Genomic DNA, 20,371 nt, shown 5'->3' with positions numbered 1-20,371 from the left:
TTACAAAGAAATTATCAGTCTATAATTTTAATGGTAGGTTTATATGAACAGTGAGAGACAGAATAACAAAATAAAAATCCAGAAAAACGCATGTCAAAAATGTTATAAAATGATTTGCATTTTAATGAGGGGAATAAGTATTTGACCCCTCTGCAAAACATGACTTAGTACTTGGTGGCAATCAGAGGTCAGACGTTTCTTGTAGTTGGCCACCAGGTTTGCACACATCTCAGGAGGGATTTTGTCCCACTCCTCTTTGCAGATCTTCTTCAAGTCATTAAGGTTTTGAGGCTGACGTTTGGCAACTCGAACCTTCAGCTCCCTCCACAGATTTTCTATGGGATTAAGGTCTGGAGACTGGCTAGGCCACTCCAGGACCTTAATGTGCTTCTTCTTGAGCTACTCCTTTGTTGCCTTGGCCGTGTGTTTTGGGTCATTGTCATGCTGGAATACCCATCCATGACCCATTTTCAATGCCCTGGCTGAGGGAAGGAGGTTCTCACCCAAGATCTGACAGTACATGACCCCGTCAAATGATGCGGTGAAGTTGTCCTGTCCCCTTAGCAGAAAAACACCCCCAAAGCATAATGTTTCCACCTCCATGTTTGACGGTGGAGATGGTGTTCTTGGGGTCATAGGCAGCATTCCTCCTCCTCCAAACACGGCGAGTTGAGTTGATGCCAAAGAGCTCCATTTTGGTCTCATCTGACCACAGCACTTTCACCAGTTGTCCTCTGAATCATTCAGATGTTCATTGGCAAACTTCAGACGGGCATGTGTATGTATTCTTGAGCAGGGGGACCTTGCGGGCGCTGCAGGATTTCAGTCCTTCACGGCGTAGTGTGTTACCAATTGTTTTCTTGGTGACAATGGTCCCAGCTGCCTTGAGATCATTGACAAGATCCTCCCGTGTAGTTCTGGGCTGATTCCTCACCGTTCTCATGATCATTGCAACCCCACGAGGTGAGATCTTGCATGGAGCCCCAGGCCGAGGGATATGGACAGTTCTTTTGTGTTTCTTCCATTTGCGAATAATCGCACCAAATGTTGTCACCTTCTTACCAAGCTGCTTGGCGATGGTCTTGTAGCCCATTCCAGCCTTGTGTAGGTGTACAATCTTGTCCCCGACATCCTTGAAGAGCTCTTTAGTCTTAGTCTTGGAATCTGATTTATTGCTTCTGTGGACAGGTGTCTTTTATACAGGTAACAAACTGAGATTAGGAGCACTCCCTTTAAGAGTGTGCTCCTAATCTCAGCTCGTTACCTGTATAAAAGACACCTGGGAGCCAGAAATCTTTCTGATTGAGGGGATCAAATACTTATTTCCCTCATTAAAATGCAAATCAATTTATAACATTTTTGACATGCGTTTTTCTGTATATTTTTGTTGTTATTCTGTCTCTCACTGTTCAAATAAACCTGCCATTAAAATTATAGACTGATCCTTTCTTTATCAGTGGGCAAACATACAAAATCAGCAGGGGATCAAATACTTTTTTCCCCCACTGTACCAATAAAAAGAGACTAGCCTGCTGGCCTTACTGGGTGGATAGGAACATTAGCCCAAGCTATTTAGGAGGGATATCGCACCTGGCACAAATGATTGTCTAGTTCTGTTTTTCCTGCCGAGGGGTGCCCTGTACCTGCGCCCAGAGGGGAGTAGTTCAGAGTCTGGGAACAGTGGGTGGCTTGGGTCTAAAATGATTTTGTGAGCCTTGCGGAGGGCCCTGACCTTAAACAGACAGGCCTGGATGAGATCTTTGAGTCCAAGTACCTTGCTTGCTGTGATGATAATCCTTCTCAGCATATTTCTCTGGCTGACAGTGGCATTGCCAAACCGACAAACAATACAAAAAACTTAAAATACTCTCAATGAAAGATTTGTAAAAGAGAGTCAGTATAGTACAATTAACATTAAAAGTTTTTTGAGAAAGTACAGTCTCTGTTTGTACTCCACTGAAGCTTATTGTCCAAGAGGACACCCAGGTATTTGTATTCCTCTACAATCTCTATATTCTGACCTCTGACAGATGTTGCAGAGGTAGGTATTGTACACTTCCTGAAGTCTGCACATCTCTTTGGTCTTATTGGTATTGAGGACCAAGTGTGATTCCTCACACCACTCTACAAAGTCATCTAGGACCGGGCCATGGTGTTCCTCGTCATCATGCAACAGGCTGATCAAGGCAGTGTCATCAGCGAACTTGACGAGGTGTCTGTCAGGATGGGAACTAGTACAACTATTAGTGTACAGGAGTGGGGACAAAACACATCCCTTAGGAGAGCCTGTGTTGGTGTTGCGTATGTCTGGCATGTGGGGACCTATTTTGACCCGCTGTGACCGTTGGCTCAGGAAGCCCAACAGCCACAAAACCAGCCCCCCATCTAAGAAGTCCCGAATTAGTCTCTGTGCCAGAATGTAAGGCCGGATGGTGTTGAAGGCAGAAGAAAAGTCAAAAAACAGAACTCTGACATGGGATTTGGCTCCCTCTATATGTCTGTAGACCATGTTGAGGAGAGTACACCCTCTAGATGTCTGTAGACCATGCTGAGGAGAGTACACCCTCTAGATGTCTGTAGACCATGTTGAGGAGAGTACACCCTCTAGATGTCTGTAGACCATGTTGAGGAGAGTACACCCTCTAGATGTCTGTAGACCATGTTGAGGAGAGTAAGAATGGCATCATCAACTCCTCTGCTGGGCTGAGGAGGAGCTTCTGGGTGACAATTTACTAATTTCATTACTAAGGTAGACAAGGCGGTAGTCATTCAGCACAGAGGGATTAGAAGCTTTCGGAATTGGTATAATTGCGTTTTCCCACAATACTGGCACGTGTTGCTGGCTGAGTGAGGATTGGAAATTGTCTGCAAAAACACCAGCAAATTGTTCAGCACAGTGCTTTAACACATGTCTACTTATTTTGTCTGGGCCTGGGCTTTTGTATGTGTTACATCCCCTGAACAACTTCAAAACATCAGACTGTTTAACAACAACTCTCTCAAACATTTGTAATGATGCTTCCATTTGTTTGACCTCCGACACAAAGTTGTCTGATTCAAATCTTGAGAAAAAAACATTCAGTTCATTAGCCATGTTCTGGCCCTCATGTCTCCCAAGGTCAGCATGGTTTTTCCCCTGCCTGTGTGGGGGGCACCAGCCAGGGATTTAATCCCATGGCAGGCCACCCTTGAGTTTCCTGAGGAGAGGCTCCTCTCCACCCTTTGCATGTATGCCTCCTTGTCCACCAGTATCTGTCTTTTGATCTCACGTTGTACATCTCTTAAAGCCTGTCTATCACCCTCAGCATAAACTGCCTTCTTCCTATTGATTTTTGATTTGTTTTTGATACCCAAGGCTTATTGTTAGGGAAGATTTTACAGGTTTTAGTAGGCACAACTGACTCAACACAGACGTTTTCATAGTCTGAAACGTCTGTGAGTTCATCAAGATCAGAGCTGCTGTCCTCATACCTCCCACGCAGTACAGTCAAAACACCCCTGGAGACCAAATACCTCCCACACAGCACAGTCAAAACACTCCTGGGGACCAAATACCTCCCACATAGTACAGTCAAAACACCCCTGGAGACCAAATACCTCCCACACAGCACAGTCAAAACACCCCTGGAGACCAAATACCTCCCACATAGTACAGTCAAAACACCCCTGGAGACAAGTGGTACTGTTGTCCTTCCAGATCTGGACAGTTTTAACTGTGGGTTTCTCCCTTTCCAGGAGGTGACAGTAGATTGGCCTGAGTTAGACAACATTGTGGTCTGATGTCCCCAGTGGAGGTCTGGTGGTGGCAGAGAATGCATTTGGTGTTGTCCCATAGCACAAATCAAGAGTCTTATTTTTCCTAGTGTGACATTTCACATACTGGTGGTAAGTGCGCAGGACTTTGTGCAAAGTACAGTTGTTAAAATCCCCTAAAATAAATGTAGGTGCGTCGGGGGAGATGGATTCCAGTTTCTGTGACAGATTATAAATAATCTCTGATGCCTTTGTTATATTAGCTTTAGGTTGAATATACACAACCGTAACAAACAATTGGGGGAACTCACGGGGCAGATAGTAGGGTCGCAGTGAGACAGAAAGCAGGCAGACGCGCCAGCCGTGATGTTTCGGTGTGACTATTAGATCACGGTCCGCTCTGACCAATGTGAAGCCGGCCATCTCCACTTCCCTGTCCGGGACTCTGTCATCCAGCCAAGTCTCAGTAAACGACAGCAAACAGGCCTCCCGGTATTTGTGTTGGAAGTGCAGATTCGCTGACAGCTCATCCGTTTTCCCCCTCAGTGACTGGCTATTGATCAGCAAGGTGGTGGGTTAGGGGAGTTTGTTCTTTCATTTTTGATGTCTTGGTCTGATTCCCGCTCGTTTTCCAGGTTTGCATTTGGGTTTGTAATCCATTTACAGTCAATCAGGGATTAGATGGTCCATTGGGATATCCATGGCGTTTGAGTTGCATTGTAGTAAGAACTCCCTGCTGTATTGGATTCCGCTGCCAGCAGCGTTTTCATAATTTAGTCCGTTCGTAGAGGGTATGTACACGATCAACAAGATCAGTCCAACACCCCACCACTGTGAATCCATGGTTGGCAGATAGTTTACAAACAAAGTGTACAAATTAAGAACATAAAAGAACGCCACACCAAACGTCACACACACACTGCAGGATGTACCAGAGCCCCCCCCCCCCCATTAACTATTTACATACATTATTGGCTGTCACATTAGGTGGCTCAGAGAGCAAGGCATGAAGTGGTACAAACTACTCGGTGTTCTGCACTAGCAGAGGTCCTGTGCTACTACTCCCCCTGACATCATAGTCATCCACCTCAGTGGAAATGACTTGAATACACCAACAGGTATATCTGCCGCACCAACGGGTGCGAATGTTTCCCTGGACAACGCTGGTCTTCTCTGATATCGCGCAGCGGAGGAGCTGGATGTTCCAGTAGGAACAGAAGTGCATAAAGGGGGCCCGGCGCTCCCTCAATCAGCTGGTGTGTGCATTTAAGGGAACACAATCAACCACCCTGCCATTAAGCAGTGTGTCCCTGGGATGTACCGTAGGTGTGGAGTGCATCTGACGGATGAGGGCAATGACGTATTCCTTGAGTTGTTCTCAAGTCTCCACCGTTCTCTCCTCCTTAGTAGGAAGACAGAGAAGGGTGCAATTACGGCCTGCAATTCGGGGCGTTCCCGTATCTGTAGGAATCCCTCTATATACTTCTATTGGTCCATTTTTAAGATCGTACTCCAATACACAGGTGGGAGTGCTCCAGTACACTATGTGGAGGTAATGCAACTTAACGTTGGATGCCAACTTCCGATAAACCCCACAGAAGAAGATGCACGGGCGACAACGCCGTTAGCTAACTAGCTAGGACAACTGTAGACGGTGTCCTTCACCCCTGCTGTCAGGTACTGTTTTTCCTCAGTTCCGTTAATGGCGAGGGCAAGTGTTAGCAAAGGACACTGGGTGCTAGCTTGCTAGTTAACTAGCTAGGACTCCAGTGCACAGATGGTGGGAAAGATAGCTAGCTAACATTAGCTAGGACACCGGTGGACAGTGTCCTTTGCCCCTGTTTGTCGATCACTGTTTTCCCGCAGTTCCGTTAACAACAGCGAGGGCAAGGTTTTCAGCAGGCATTAGCGAAGAGCACTTAGTTAGCACTTAGTTAGCAGTTAGTTAGCTATCTAACTAGGACTCCGGTACACAGCAGGTGGGATAGCTAGCTAGCTCGCACACTGGTAGACAGTGTACTCCCCCCCCCCCCCGCCTGTCGAGTGTGTGTGTGTGTGTGTGTGTGTGTGTGTGTGTGTGTGTGTGTGTGTGTGTGTGTGTGTGTGTAAGAATACCATGCTATTTTTTTGAGGAGAGTGCACAATTAGGAACTTGAAAATGTATCAATAAACCAATTAGGCACATTCGGGCAGACTTAATACATTTTGAAATGTAATGCAATGGTTCATTGGATCAGTCTAAAACTTTGCACATACACTGCTGCCATCTAGTGGCCAAAATCTAAATTGTGCCTAGAGTCCTAAGTCACATAATGGCCTTTTTCTTGCATTTCAAAGATGATGGAACAAAAAATATATAGAAAACACATTTTTTTTCTTTGTATTATCTTTTACCAGATCAAATGTGTTATTCTCCTACATTAATTTCACATTTTCACATACTTCAAAGTGTTTCCTTTAAAATGGTATTATTAACCTGTTGAGGACAGACGTTCCGCCTGCGGAACCCTTAGCCAACAGCCAATGGCATCGCACGGCGCGAAATACAAAACCAACTAAAATACCACAATTCAATTTTCTCAACAATCAACTATTTTACACCACTTTAAAGATAAGACTCTCGTTAATCTAACCACATTGTACGATTTCAAAAAGGCTTTACAACGAAAGCAAAACATTAGATTGTTAGGAGAGTACATAGACACAAATAATCACACAGCCATTTTCCAAGCAAGCATATATGTCATATAAACCCAAACCACAGTTAAATGCAGCACTAACCTTTGATCTTCATCAGATGACACTCCTAGGACATTATGTTATACAATACATGCATGTTTTGTTCAATGAAGTTCATATTTATATCAGAAACCAGCTTTTTACATTAGCATGTGATGTTCAGAACTAGCATACCCACCGCAAACTTCCGGTGAATTTACTAAATTACTCATGACAAATGTTCACAAAATACATAATTATTTTAAGAATTATAGATACAGAACTCCTTTATGCAATCGCGGTGTCAGATTTTAAAATAGCTTTTCGGCGAAAGCACATTTTGCAATATTCTGAGTACATAGCTCGGCCATCACGGCTAGCTATTTTGACACCCACCAAGTTTGGGGCTCACTAAACTCAGAATTACTATTAGAAAAATTGGATTACCTTTGCTGTTCTTCGTCAGAATGCACTCTTAGGACTTTTACTTCAACAACAAATGTTGTTTTGGTTCCAAATAATCCATAGTTATATTCAAATAGCTCCGTTTTGTTTGTGCGTTCAGGTCACTATCCGAAGAATGACGCGCGAGCGCATTTCGTGACAAAAAATGTCTAAATATTCCATTACCGTACTTAAGCATGTCAAACGCTGTTTAAAATCAATTTTTATGCCGTTTTTCTGAAATTCTGAAATTTTTGGGGAGGTCAATTATACATGTATAAGATCTGTATGACCATACTTTTGTCATATTTTATTGTCATAATTTGTTATTTTTTTTACCTGTCCGTAAGGCATATGTTTTGTCCATCTGCAATATGAAATCATAGGAAGTCAAAAGTCGAAGTAAAAAGTCAGTGAACCATTGCCAAATGCCATAAGAAATGTCCAAATGCAATATGAAAGTATTGAAAGTGCCAAATCAGGATGTTATGCCCATTTGCCATGTACGATCATAGGAAGTCAGTTTCCAAACCCAAAGTCTGTGAACCCTGTCCAAATGACATTTATACTGCCCAAATGATATATAGCACTATGTTAAGCCATGAATCAACCTAGATTTGTCATAAATGATGAGGGAGAAGTGGGACTCTGTTGTTTTTTTATCGATTTTTTTTGAAAAACGTCCAAAATGACCAGGGGCGCCCCCTATTGGATGGGCATGGGTGGGGGGGGTGCTCCCTACCCAACCGTAGACCCATTGTTCCCCCCTAAAGGCATTAAAAACCATTTTAAAAATGTGCTCCTGGTAACCCATTCCAATCACCAGGTGCACGGCTTTACATTAGCAATATGTTTCAATGGACATTTACCATCAACAATTTGACATGCTCAAAAATACTGCAGGAATGCGAAATTGACTGTCCCGATGAACTCGGGATACTGGGCAGTGATTCTGGTTCCTCTCCATCGCTCGTTGGTGTTGATTTCAGAATCTCAATTTGGTGATGGTCTATCACTGTTTAAACATATTGCAAATGGACAAATGTCATCCAGCAAGTCACCGTCTATCAGCCAATTAGATATCATTCTGACACCACACCCAGGGGGCAGTATTGAGAATTTTGGAAAAAATATGTGCCCATTTTTAACTGCCTCCTACACCACCTCAGAAGCTAGAATATGCATATTATTGTTCAGGTTTGGATAGAAAACACTCTGAATTTTCTAAAACTGTTTGAATGGTGTCTGTGAGTATAACAGAACTCCTATGGCAGGCAAAAGCCTGACAAGGTTTCATGCAGGAAGTACCCTGTCTGACAAGGAGTCGTGCGTCTTGCATCTGTTTATTGAAAAGTAAGGATCTTAGCTGTAACGTGACAATTCCCAGGGCTCCGATAGGCTCTCAGAACCCGGGAAATACCTGAAGGTTGATGAGGCAGCCTCAGGCTGAAACACATTATCGCCTTTGGTAAGTGGCGGATCAGAGGACCTTTGAATGAGGCGCGTGCACGATTCGCTCCTGAGGAGAAATTTAATTCGGCTGTTTAGGCTCAATGCATATTCCCGGTCGGAATATTATCGCTTTTCTACGAGATAAATGGCATAAAAATGGGTTTTAAACAGCGGTTGACATGCTTCGAAGTACGGTAATGGAATATTTAGAATTTTTTTGTCACGCCAATGCGCCATGCGCGAGAAAGTGATGTTGCATTCTGATAGTGTCTAGAACTCACGAACAAAACGTCGCTGTTTGGATATAACGATGGATTATTTGGGACCAAACCAACATTTGTTATTGAAGTAGAAGTCCTGGCAGTGTATTCTGACGAAGAACAAGCAAGGTAAGAACATTTTTCTTATAGGAAATGTGATTTTGGTGGAGGCTGACCTGGGTGGGTGTCTAAATAGCTAGCCCTGTGATGCCGGGCTATGTACTTAGATTATTGCAAAATGTGCTTCATCCGAAAAGCTATTTTAAAATCGGACATATCGAGTGCATAGAGGAGTAATGTATCTATAATTCTTAAAATAATTGTTATGCTTTTTGTGAACGTTTATCGTGAGTAATTTAGCAAACTGTTAGTAAATTCCCCGGAAGTTTGCGGGGGTTATGCTTTTTCTGAACGTCACATGCTAATGTAAAAAGCTGTTTTTTGATATAAATATGAACTTGATTGAACAGACATGCATGTATTGTATAACACAATGTCCTAGGTGTGTCATCTGATGAAGATCATAAAAGGTTAGTGCTGCGTTTAGCTGTGGTTTGGGTTTATGTGACATGATATGCTAGCTTGAAAAATGGGTGTCTGATTATTTCTGGCTGGGCACTCTGCTGACATAATCTAATGTTTTGCTTTCGTTGTAAAGCCTTTTTGAAATCGGACAGTGGGGTTAGATTAACGAGATTCTTGTCTTTAAATAGCTGTAAAATAGTCATATGTTTGAGAAATTGAAGTAATAGTATTTCTAACGATTCAAAAATCGCGCCACTGGATTTCAGTGGCTGTTACGTAGGTGGGACGAGTTCGTCCCACATGCGCCAGAGAGGTTAACGGATTCATCTGGATCTGTAACATTTTTGGGGAAAAAACTATTTTACAAACATTCGCGGATGTCAAGTAAGGGACCGTACATTTGCAATATGGAGTTTCTCGTTGATCATACAGCAAATGCCAAAAAGTGCCCTTCATGTATGGTATCTTGGCCAGATATCACAAAGCCCCAAGGTGCCTTATTGCTATTAAAAACTGGTTACCAACATAATTAGAACAGTACAAATAAATGTTTTGTCATACCTGTGGTATACGGTCTGATATACCACGCTGTCAGCCAATCAGCATTCAGGACTCGAACCGACTGGTGTTAGCCAACTACTACTGGCACTGTTTCTGCATAACCCAAGTGCTTTGGTCCGGTTTTAGAACTCTGAGATTCGGCTGAAAAGTTGTTAGCACTGTCACTTCTTTAATAAAGCATTGTGAATGACTTTATAAGGTGCTGACTCAAATATATTCCATTGTGTGACGTGGCACACATTTTTGGACTGGTGCCACCAACTGAAAATGTCAGTGACACCAGGGGAAAATGTTAGTCTGGAGCCCTGGCTATATATCCTAGCTATCTCCCCCTCCTCTCCACCCTCACCTCCTGTCTTCCCTGTGTGTTCTGTCCTCATTCCCTCTCTTCCACTCCTCCCTGCCAGAACACGTACCACTCCAGGCGTTCTACCCACACGGACGACTCGGCCCTCTTCATGGTAAGGCCCCGGGGCTGTGCTCCCATTCTATTCTTCCCTTCTCTGCCTACAAGTGTGCACTCCTTCACTCCTCCTCCACTGATTTTAAAACAGTGGTCAATTTAGATTTTACATCAACAAATAACCTTCGATTCATTGCATGTACATCTCTTATTAAAGTGAAAAGAAACCAATGAATACTGTATTTACTCAATACAATTTTATTTTTCAAGTAATATTTCTCAAACATTTGTATATCATTCCATACAATAATCTGTACTCTTAATAAAAAAAGATATACTTCGCGACCCCCCCCCCCCCCCCCCTGCAATTCCCGGTCGCCCTCACATGGGGTGTTACCTGCTCTCTTTCTGTCCTCTACCCACCCGTCAACACCCAATAACCTTTCATAGTCCTCTCCCTCCTTTTCTAACTAGTCTTCCAGGGTTGGATTGACACTCTTGTCTGATTTATAGTGTGAATGGTTATATAGCTACACACAATCTATAGACTTACAGGTAACTGACTAAATAAAGGTAGCACTTGAGTAAATGAGGGATACAAAGTATATTGAAAGCAAGTGCTTCCACACAGGCCTGGTTCCTGAGTTAATTAAGCGATTAACATCCCATCATGATTAGGGTCATGTATAAAAATGCCCAGATAACCATTATTTTGACTTTGAAAGAGGGGTCTCAAAGGAGCATATGGGGTTTAAAGTGTGTGTGTGTGTGTCTCTCAGTCACCAGATCTTAACCCAATTGAACACTTATGGGAGATTCTGGAGCAGCGCCTGAGACAGTGTTTTCCACCACCATCAACAAAACACCAAATGATGGAATTTCTCATGGAAGAATGGTGTTTCATCCCTCCGATAGAGTTCCAGACTTGTAGAATATCTAACTGTGACGTTTTCATTACGCACCAAACTGCCAAGTGGGACTAAGATGAAACGCTCTTTTTCATTTTCTGTCAAGTGCCTAATGAACACAGCCCTGGCTATTATACATTTTTCACACAAACGTTCCTCTGACCCAAACTGTACTCCTCTGGCTCACTTTTCTCTGAGCACAGTATGGTCTAACCCAAGGATCAGCCTGCTTTGTTACACACAGCTTATTTAAAGCCTGGTTTGGGCAGGACATGGCGAGCTAACCATGCCCCTCGGCTCACTTAAGGAAATGTAAAATGTAAATATCCACACCAGCACGGTATGATTTGGGTCAGCACGATAGTGTAAAAATGCTGTTTGTATAGTTATTAGATGACCTGCTGCTATTGGATTCCTTGCCTGTCCCCTTCTTTCTAACTCTTTCTTTCATTCACCTGTTCAAGAGACAACGGTCATATCCCAAATGGCACCCTGTTCCCTATATAGTTCACTAATTTTGTATGGAGAGCCCATGGGCGCAGCAAATAGGTCCCTTCGTCTTCCTGGCGCATTGTAACCAGCTTACACCTGTCCTGGCTTAACCCCTCCTTCTCCTCCTCCACTTCTTTCCCTTCTGATTCCCTTATTTCTGTATTTGTTTCTTTTCTGTCTCTCTCTCTTCCCATCTCCGGCTGGTTCACTGTTAGAGCGAGTACCAGCCTCGCATGGTGTTTGAGATAGACACTGACACCAACACTATAAAGAGGAGGCCTGGCACTAACAAGCAGGTGAAACACTTTTGGTTACAGTACTACACACGCACAAACATTTGACTTGTTTCACATGCACATTTAGAGAGCAACTATGTACACAGCATACATACACACACAGTCACACATGGTTGGATTAATGATACACAGCAATACATACAAACAAACCAAGTCATAGGCATTTAATCCTAATTGTTTCTGTAAGTGGCTCTGGATAAGAGCAACTGCTAAATGACTAAAATGTAAAATGGTGTACATGTGCTGTCTGCAAACATACACTACAGTGCATTCGGAAAGTATTCAGACCCCTAAACCTTTTCCACATTTTATGTTACAGCCTTATTCTAAAATGGATTAAAAAATCATGTTAATTTCATCAATCTATACACAATACCCCATAATGACAAGGCACATATTTGCAAGTTTATTCAAAATATTTACAAAAGTATTCAGACCATTTGCTATGAAACTCGAAATTAAGCTCATGTGCATCCTGTTTCCATTGATCATCCTTGATGTTTCCACCGTGCATGTCATAGCAAAAACCAAGCCATGAGGTCGAAGGAATTGTCTGTAGAGCTCAGAGACAGGATTGTGTTGAGGCACAGAACTAGGGAAGGGTACCAAAAAATGTCTGCCGCATTTAAGGTCCCCAAGAGCACAGTGGCCTCTATCCTTAAATGGAAGAAGTTTGGAACCACCAAGACTCTTCCTAGAGCTGGCCGCCCGGCCAGACTGGTCAATCGGGGGAGAAGGGCCTTGGTCAGGGAGGTGACCAAGAACCCGATGGTCACTCTGACAGAGCTCCAGAGTTCCTCTGTGGAGATGGGAGAATCTTCCAGAAGGACAACCATCTCTGCAGCACTTCACCAATCAGGCCTTTAGGGTAGAGTGTCAAGAAGGAAGCCACTCCTCAGTAAAAGGCACATGACAGCCCACTTTGAGTTTGCCAAAAAGTACCTAAAGGACTCTGGCTATGAGAAACAATATTGTCTGGTATGATGAAACCAAGATTGAACACTCTGACCTGAATACCAAGCGTCACGTCTGGAGGACACCTGGCACCATCCCTACGGTGAAGCATGGTGGTGGCAGCATCATGCTGTTGGGATGTTTTTCAGCAGCAGGGACTGGGAGTCAGAATCAAGGGAAACCTGAGAGATCCTTGATGAAAACCTGCTCCAGACCGCTCAGGACCTCAGACTGGAGGGCGAAGGTTCACCTTCCAATGACCTTAAGCACACAGCCAAGACAACGCAGGACTGGCTTTGGGACAACTCTCTGAATGTCCTTGAGGGGCACAGCCAGAGCACAGGCTGAAACCCCATCAAACATCTCTGGAGAGACCTGAAAATAGCTGTGCAGCGACGCGCCCCATCCAACCTGACAGAGCTTCAGAGGATCTGTAGAGAAGAATGGGAGAAACTCCCCAAATACAGGTGTGCCAAGCTTGTAGCGTCATGCCCAAGAAGACTTGAGGCTCTAATCGCTGCCAAGGTGCTTTAACAAAGTACTGAGTAAAGGGTATGAATACTTATGTAAATGTGATATTTCCGGGGGGTTTTAAATACCTTTTGCAAATAATTCTAAAAACCTGTATTTGCTTTGCCATTGTGGGTTATTGTGTGTGAATTGATGAGGATTTAAAAAAATATATATAATAATTTTAGAACAAGGCTGTAGCGTAACAATGTGGAAAAAGTCAAGGGGTCTGAATACTTCCAAATGCACCGTGTGTACATATAAAAGTATGTGTACACCCCTTCAAATTAGTGGATCCGGCTATTTCAGCCACACCTGCTGCTGACGGGTGAATAAAACCGAGCAAACAGCCATGCAATCTCCATAGACAAACGTTGGCAATAGAATAGCTCACTGAAGAGCTCAGTGACTTTCAACATGGCACCGTCATAGAATGCCACCTTTCCAATAAGTCCATTCGACAAATTTCTGCCTGCTAGAGCTGCCCCGGTCAACTGTAAATGCTGTTATTGTGAAGTGGAAACGTCTAGGAGCAACAACGGCTCAGCCGCGAAGTGGTAGGCCACACAAGCTCACAGAATGGGACCGCTGAGTGCTGAAGCGCATAGCCCGTAAAAATCGTCTGTTCTCAGTTGCAACACTCACTACCAAGTTCTAATTTGCCTCTGGAAGCAATGTCAGCACAATAACTGTTAGTTGGGATCTTCATGAAATGGGTTTCCATGGCCGAGCAGCCGCATGCAAGCCTAAAATCATCATGCGCAATGCCAAGCGTCGGCTGGAGTGGTGTAAAGCTCGCTGCCATTGGACTCTGGAGCAGTGGAAACGCGTTCTCTGGAGTGACGTATCTGGGTTTGGTGGATGCCAGGAGGACTGCCCCAATGCATAGTGCCAACTGTAAAGTTTGGTGGAGGTGGAATAATAGTCTGGGGCTGTTTTTCATGGTTTGGACTAGGCCCCTGAGTTCCAGTGAGGGGAAATCTTAACGCTACAGCATACAACGACATTCTAGAAGATTCTGTGCTTCCAACTTTGTGGCAACAGTTTGGGAAGGCCCTTTCCTTTTTCAGCATGACAGTGCCCGGATGCACAAAGTCAGGTCCATACCGAAATGGTTTGTCGATCGGTGTGGAAAAACTTGACTGGCCTGCATAGAGCCCTGACCTCAACACCATCGAACACCTTTGGGATGAAGTGGAATGCCGACTGCAAGCCAGGCCTAATCACCTAACGTCAGTGCCCGACCTCACTAATGCTCTCGTGGCTGAAGTCCCCGTAGCAATGTTCCAACATCTAGTGGGAAGCCTAACCAGAAGAGGGGAGGCTGTTGTATCAGGTGTCCACATCATTTTTGTCATGTAGTGTACCATCACACAGACGCAAACACAGTTGTTGTTTTGTTGCCCTTACCTTTGCAGCATGCTGTTTCCACTGTGCTTACTCAATTAGCAGAATAGTACTCAATGTTCACTTTATCTTTCTCAGCATTTAATAGTCTCTTTATCTTATTTTTCTTGAGTTACATTTTAATTTTTTTAAATCCTTCAATCCACCTTTTGGCTTTACTTTCTTGTCTCTCTCCTTTATATTTTTGTCCCCCCCACCCCAGTCTCTATCCGGGTCTGGGATGTCCATAGATATCGTCCCCACGTGTCTACTGCAGGTTCTGCAAACTTGCACGTCTTCTTTTCAACCTCCCTTTGCCATGTCTTTCTCTTTATTTCTTTATACTTTGGGTGTTAAAGCATGTTGCTAAACACTGGCCCAGGGCCAGTTAGGTGATTGCTAGGGTTTGGCTAGCACATGTGTGGTGCGCTCTCTCTTGCAAAATGGCTGCCGTGGCATCACCCAGGTGTGAGCTGAGGTGTTTCCCCTGTACAATGTAAAGCACTTTGAGCACCTAGTAGGAAAACACTAGGTGTGTATAAATCCAATCCATTAGAGATCGACCGATTTATTTTTCAACACCGGTACCGATTATTGGAGGACCGATTAATTGGACGATTTTTATCCATACTGCTCAAAAAAATAAAGAACACTTAAACAACACATCCTAGATCTGAATGAATGAAATAATCTTATTAAATACTTTTTTCTTTACATAGTTGAATGTGGAGTCACACTCAAAATTAAAGTGGAAAACCACACTACAGGCTGATCCAACTTTGATGTAATGTCCTTAAAACAAGTCAAAATGAGACTCAGTAGTGTGTGTGTGGCCTCCACGTGCCTGTATGACCTCTCTACAACGCCTGGGCATGCTCCTGATGAGGTGGCGGATGGTCTCCTGAGGGATCTCCTCCCAGACTTGGACTAAAGCATCCGCCAACTCCTGGACAGTCTGTGGTGCAACGTGGCATTGGTGGATGGAGCGAGACGTGATGTCCCAGATGTGCTCAATTGGATTCAGGTCTGGGGAACGGGCGGGCCAGTCCAAAGCATCAATGCCTTCCTCTTGCAGGAACGGCTGACACACTCCAGCCACATGAGGTCTAGCATTGTCTTGCATTAGGAGGATCCCAGGGCCAACCGCACCAGCATATGGTCTCACAAGGGGTCTGAGGATCTCATCTCGGTACCTAATGGCAGTCAGGCTACCTCTGGCGAGCACATGGAGGGCTGTGCGGCCCCCCAAAGAAATGCCACCCCACACCATGACTGACCCACCCCCAAACCGGTCATGCTGGAGGATGTTGCAGGCAGCAGAACGTTGTCCACGGCGTCTCCAGACTCTGTCACATGTGCTCAGTGTGAACCTGCTTTCATCTGTGAAGAGCACAGGGCGCCAGTGGCGAATTTGCCAATCTTGGTGTTCTCTGGCAAATGCCAAACGTCCTGCACGGTGTTGGGCTGTAAGCACAACCCCCACCTGTGGACGTCGGGCCCTCATACCACCCTCATGGAGTCTGTTTCTGACCGTTTGAGCAGACACATGCACATTTGTGGCCTGCTGGAGGTCATTTTGCAGAACTCTGGCAGTGCATCTCCTGCTCCTCCTTGCACAAAGGCAGAGGTAGCGGTCCTGCTGCTGGGTTGTTGCCCTCCTACGGCCTCCTCCACGTCTCCTGATGTACTGGCCTGTCTCCTGGTAACGCTTCCATGCTCAGGACACTACGCTGACAGACACAGCAAACCTTCTTGCCACAGCTCGCATTGATGTGCCATCCTGGATGAGCTGCACTACCTGAGCCACTTGTGTGGGTTGTAGACTCCGTCTCATGCTACCACTAGAGTGAAAGCACCGCCAGCATTCAAAAATCAGCCAGGAAGCATAGGAACTGAGAAGTGGTCTGTGGTTACCACCTGCAGAACCACTCCTTTATTGGGGGTGTCTTGCTAATTGCCTATAATTTCCACCTGTTGTCTATTCCATTTGCACAACAGCATGTGGAATGTATTGTCAATCAGTGTTGCTTCCTAAGTGGACAGTTTGATTTCACAGAAGTGTGATTGACTTGGAGTTACATTGTGTTGTTTAAGTGTTCCCTTTTATTTTTTTGAGCAGTGTATATATTTGTAATAATGACAATTACAACAATACTGAATGAACACTTATATTTTAACATAATATAATACAAAAATAAAAACTATTTGTCTCAAATAATGAAAGATGTTCAATTTGGTTTAAATAATGCAAAAACAAAGTGTTGGAGAAGAAAGTAAAAGTGCAATATGTACCATGTAAAAAAGCTAACGTTTAAGTTCCTCGCTCAGAACATGAGAACATACAGTGAGGGGAAAAAAGTATTTGATCCCCTGCTGATTTTGTACGTTTGCCCACTGACAAAGAAATGATCAGTCTATAATTTTAATGGTAGGTTTATTTGAACAGTGAGAGACCGAATAACAACAAAAAAATCATGTCAAAAATGTTATAAATTGATTTGCATTTTAATGAGGGAAATAAGTATTTGACCCCCTCTCAATCAGAAAGATTTCTGGCACCCAGCTGAGATTAGGAGCACTCCTTTTAAGTGTGTGCTCCTAATCTCAGCTCGCTGCCTGTATAAAAGACACCTGTCCACAGAAGCAATCAATCAATCAGATTCCAAACTCTCCACCATGGCCAAGACCAAAGAGCTCTCCAAGGATGTCAGGGACAAGATTGTAGACCTACACAAGGCTGGAATGGGCTACAAGACCATCGCCAAGCAGTGAGAAGGTGACAACAATTGGTAACACACTACGCCGTGAAGGACGGAAATCCTGCAGCGCCCGCAAGGTCCCCCTGCTCAAGAAAGCACATATACATGCCCGTCTGAAGTTTGCCAATGAACATCTGAATGACTCAGAGGACAACTGGTAAAAGTGTTGTGGTCAGATGAGACCAAAATGGAGCTCTTTGGCATCAACTCAACTCGCCGTGTTTGGAGGAGGAGGAATACTGCCTATGACCCCAAGAACACCATCCCCACCGTCAAACATGGAGGTGGAACCATTATGCTTTGGGGGTGTTTTTCTGCTAAGGGAACAGGACAACTTCACAGCATCAAAGGCACGATGGACGGGGCCATGTACTGTCAAATCTTGGGTGAGAACCTCCTTCCCTCAGCCAGGGCATTGAAAATGGGTCGTGGATGGGTATTCCAGCATGACAATGACCCAAAATACACGGCCAAGGCAACAAAGTAATTTTTATTTCACCTTTCTTTAACCAGGTAGGCTAGTTGAGAACAAGTTCTCATTTGCAACTGTGACCTGGCCAAGATAAAGCACAGCAATTTGACACATACAACAACAGAGTTACACATGGAATAAACAAAAACATACAGTCAATAATACAGTAGGAAAAAAAGTCTATATACAGTGAGTGCAAATAAGGTAAGATAAGGGAGTTAAAGCAATAAATAGGCCATGGTGGCGAAGTAATTACAATATAGCAATTAAACACTGGAATGGTGGATGTGCAGAAGATTAATGTGCAAGTATAGATATTGGGGTGCAAAGAAGCAAGATAAATAAATAAATACAGTATGGGAATGAGGTAGATAGATGGGATGTTTAAAGATGCAGTGATCTGTGAGCTACTCCGACAGCTGGTGCTTAAAGCTAGTGAGGGAGATATGAGTCTCCAGCTTCAGTGATTTTTGCAGTTCGTTCCAGTCATTGGCAGCAGAGAACTGGAAGGAAAGGCGACCAAAGGAGGAATTGGCTTTGGGGGTCATCAGTGAGATATACCTGCTGGAGCGCGTGCTACGAGTGGGTGCTGCTATGGTGACCAGTGAGCTGAGATAAGGCGGGGCTTTACCTAGCAGAGACTTGTAGAAAACCTGGAGCCAGTGGGTTTGGCGACGAGTATGAAGCAAAGGCCAAGCAACGAGAGCGTACAGGTCGCAGTGGTGGGTAGTGTATGGGGCTTTGGTGACAAAACGGATGGCACTGTGATAGACTGCATTCAATTTGTTGAGTAGCGTGTTGGAGGCTATTTTATAGATGACATCGCCGAAGTCGAGGATCGGTAGGATGGTCAGTTTTCCGAGGGTATGTTTGGCAGCATGAGTGAAGGATGCTTTGTTGCGATATAGGAAGCCGATTTCTAGATTTAACTTTGGATTGGAGATGCTTAATGTGAGTCTGGAAGGAGAGTTTACAGTCTAACCAGACACCTATGTATTTGTAGTTGTCCACGTATTCTAAGTCAGAGCCGTCCAGAGTAGTGATGCTGGACGGACAGGCAGGTGTGGGCAGTGATCGATTGAATAGCATGTATTTAGTTTTACTTGCATTTAAGAGCAGTTGGAGGCCACGGAAGGAGAGTTGTACGGCATTGAAGCTCATCTGGAGGTTAGTTAACACAGTGTCCAAAGAGGGGCCAGAAGTATACAGAATGGTGTCGTCTGCGTAGAGGTGGATCAGAGAATCGCCAGCAGCAAGAGCGACATCATTGATGTGTACAGAGAAGAGTGTCGGCCCGAGAATTGAACCATGCGGCACCCCCATAGAGACTGCCAGAGGTCTGGACAACAGGCCCTCCGATTTGACACACTGAACTCTATCAGAGAAGTAGTTGGTAAACGAGGCGAGGCAATCATTTGAGAAACCAAGGCTTTTGAGTCTGCCAATAAGAATACGGTGATTGACAGAGTCGAAAGCCTTGGCCAGGTTGATGAATACGGCTGCACAGTAATGTCTCTTATCGATGGCGGTTATGATGTCGTTTAGGACCTTGAGCGTGGCTGAGGTGCATCCATGACCAGCTCTGAAACCAGATTGCAGAGCGGAGAAGGTACGGTGGGATTTGAAATGGTCGGTAATCTGTTTAACTTGGCTTTCGAAGACCTTAGAAAGACAGGGTAGGATAGATATAGGTTTGTAGCAGTTTGGGTCTAGAGTGTCACCCCCTTTGAAGAGGGGGATGACCGCAGCAGCTTTCCAATTTTTGGGAATCTCAGACGATACGAAAGAGATGTTGAACAGGCTAGTAATAGGAGTTGCAACAATTTCAGCAGATAATTTTAGAAAGAGAGGGTCCAGATTGTCTTGCCCGGCTGATTTGTAGGGGTCCAGATTTTGCAGCTCTTTCAGAACATCAGCTATCTGGATTTGGGTGAAGGAGAAATGGTGGGGGCTTTGGCGGTTGCTGTAGAGGGTGCCGAGCAGTTGACCGGGGTAGGGGTAGCCAGGTGGAACGCATGGCCAGCTGTAGAGAGATGCTTATTGAAATTCTCAATTATAGTGGATTTATCAGTGGTAAGTGTTTCCTTGCCTCAGAGCAGTGGGCAGCTGGGAGGAGGCGCTCTTATTCTCCATGGACTTTACAGTTTCCCAGAACTTTTTTGAGTTTGTACTACAGGATGCAAATTTCTGTTTGAAAAAGCTAGCCTTAGCTTTCCTAACTGCCTGTGTATATTTGTTCCTAACTTCCCTGAAAAGTTGCATATCACGAGGGCTATTCGATGCTAATGCAGAACGCCACAGGATGTTTTTGTGCTGGTCAAGGGCAGACAGGTCTGGAGTGAACCAAGGACTATATCTATTCCTAGTTCTACATTTTTTGAATGGGGCATTTTTATTTAAGATGGTGAGGAAGGCACTTTTAAAGAATAACCAGGCATTCTCTACTGACGGGATGAGGTCAATGTCATTCCAGGATAC

At 44.3% G+C, this 20,371-nt stretch overlaps 1 protein-coding gene across 4 annotated transcripts in view; it reads left to right on the top strand.

Annotated features, from left to right (window-relative positions):
* Positions 1 to 20,371, top strand: part of LOC115205850 (leucine-rich repeat and calponin homology domain-containing protein 3) — a 79,535-nt gene that overhangs the window by 47,566 nt on the left and 11,598 nt on the right. For 3 of the 4 annotated variants that reach the window (XM_029772230.1, XM_029772227.1, XM_029772226.1), the window contains exon 14: positions 10,121 to 10,174. The exons of the other annotated variant lie outside the window; for it this stretch is intronic. In XM_029772230.1, coding sequence (XP_029628090.1) covers positions 10,121 to 10,174 — 54 coding nt within the window. The remainder of the gene's footprint in view (positions 1 to 10,120; positions 10,175 to 20,371) is intronic. 4 annotated transcript variants of the gene reach the window in all.

Source organism: Salmo trutta, chromosome 13 (genome assembly GCF_901001165.1).
Source record: "Salmo trutta chromosome 13, fSalTru1.1, whole genome shotgun sequence".
NCBI lineage: Eukaryota > Metazoa > Chordata > Actinopteri > Salmoniformes > Salmonidae > Salmo > Salmo trutta.
Note: the sequence above shows the minus strand (reverse complement) of the source record. Positions and strands in the feature narration are given on the sequence as shown.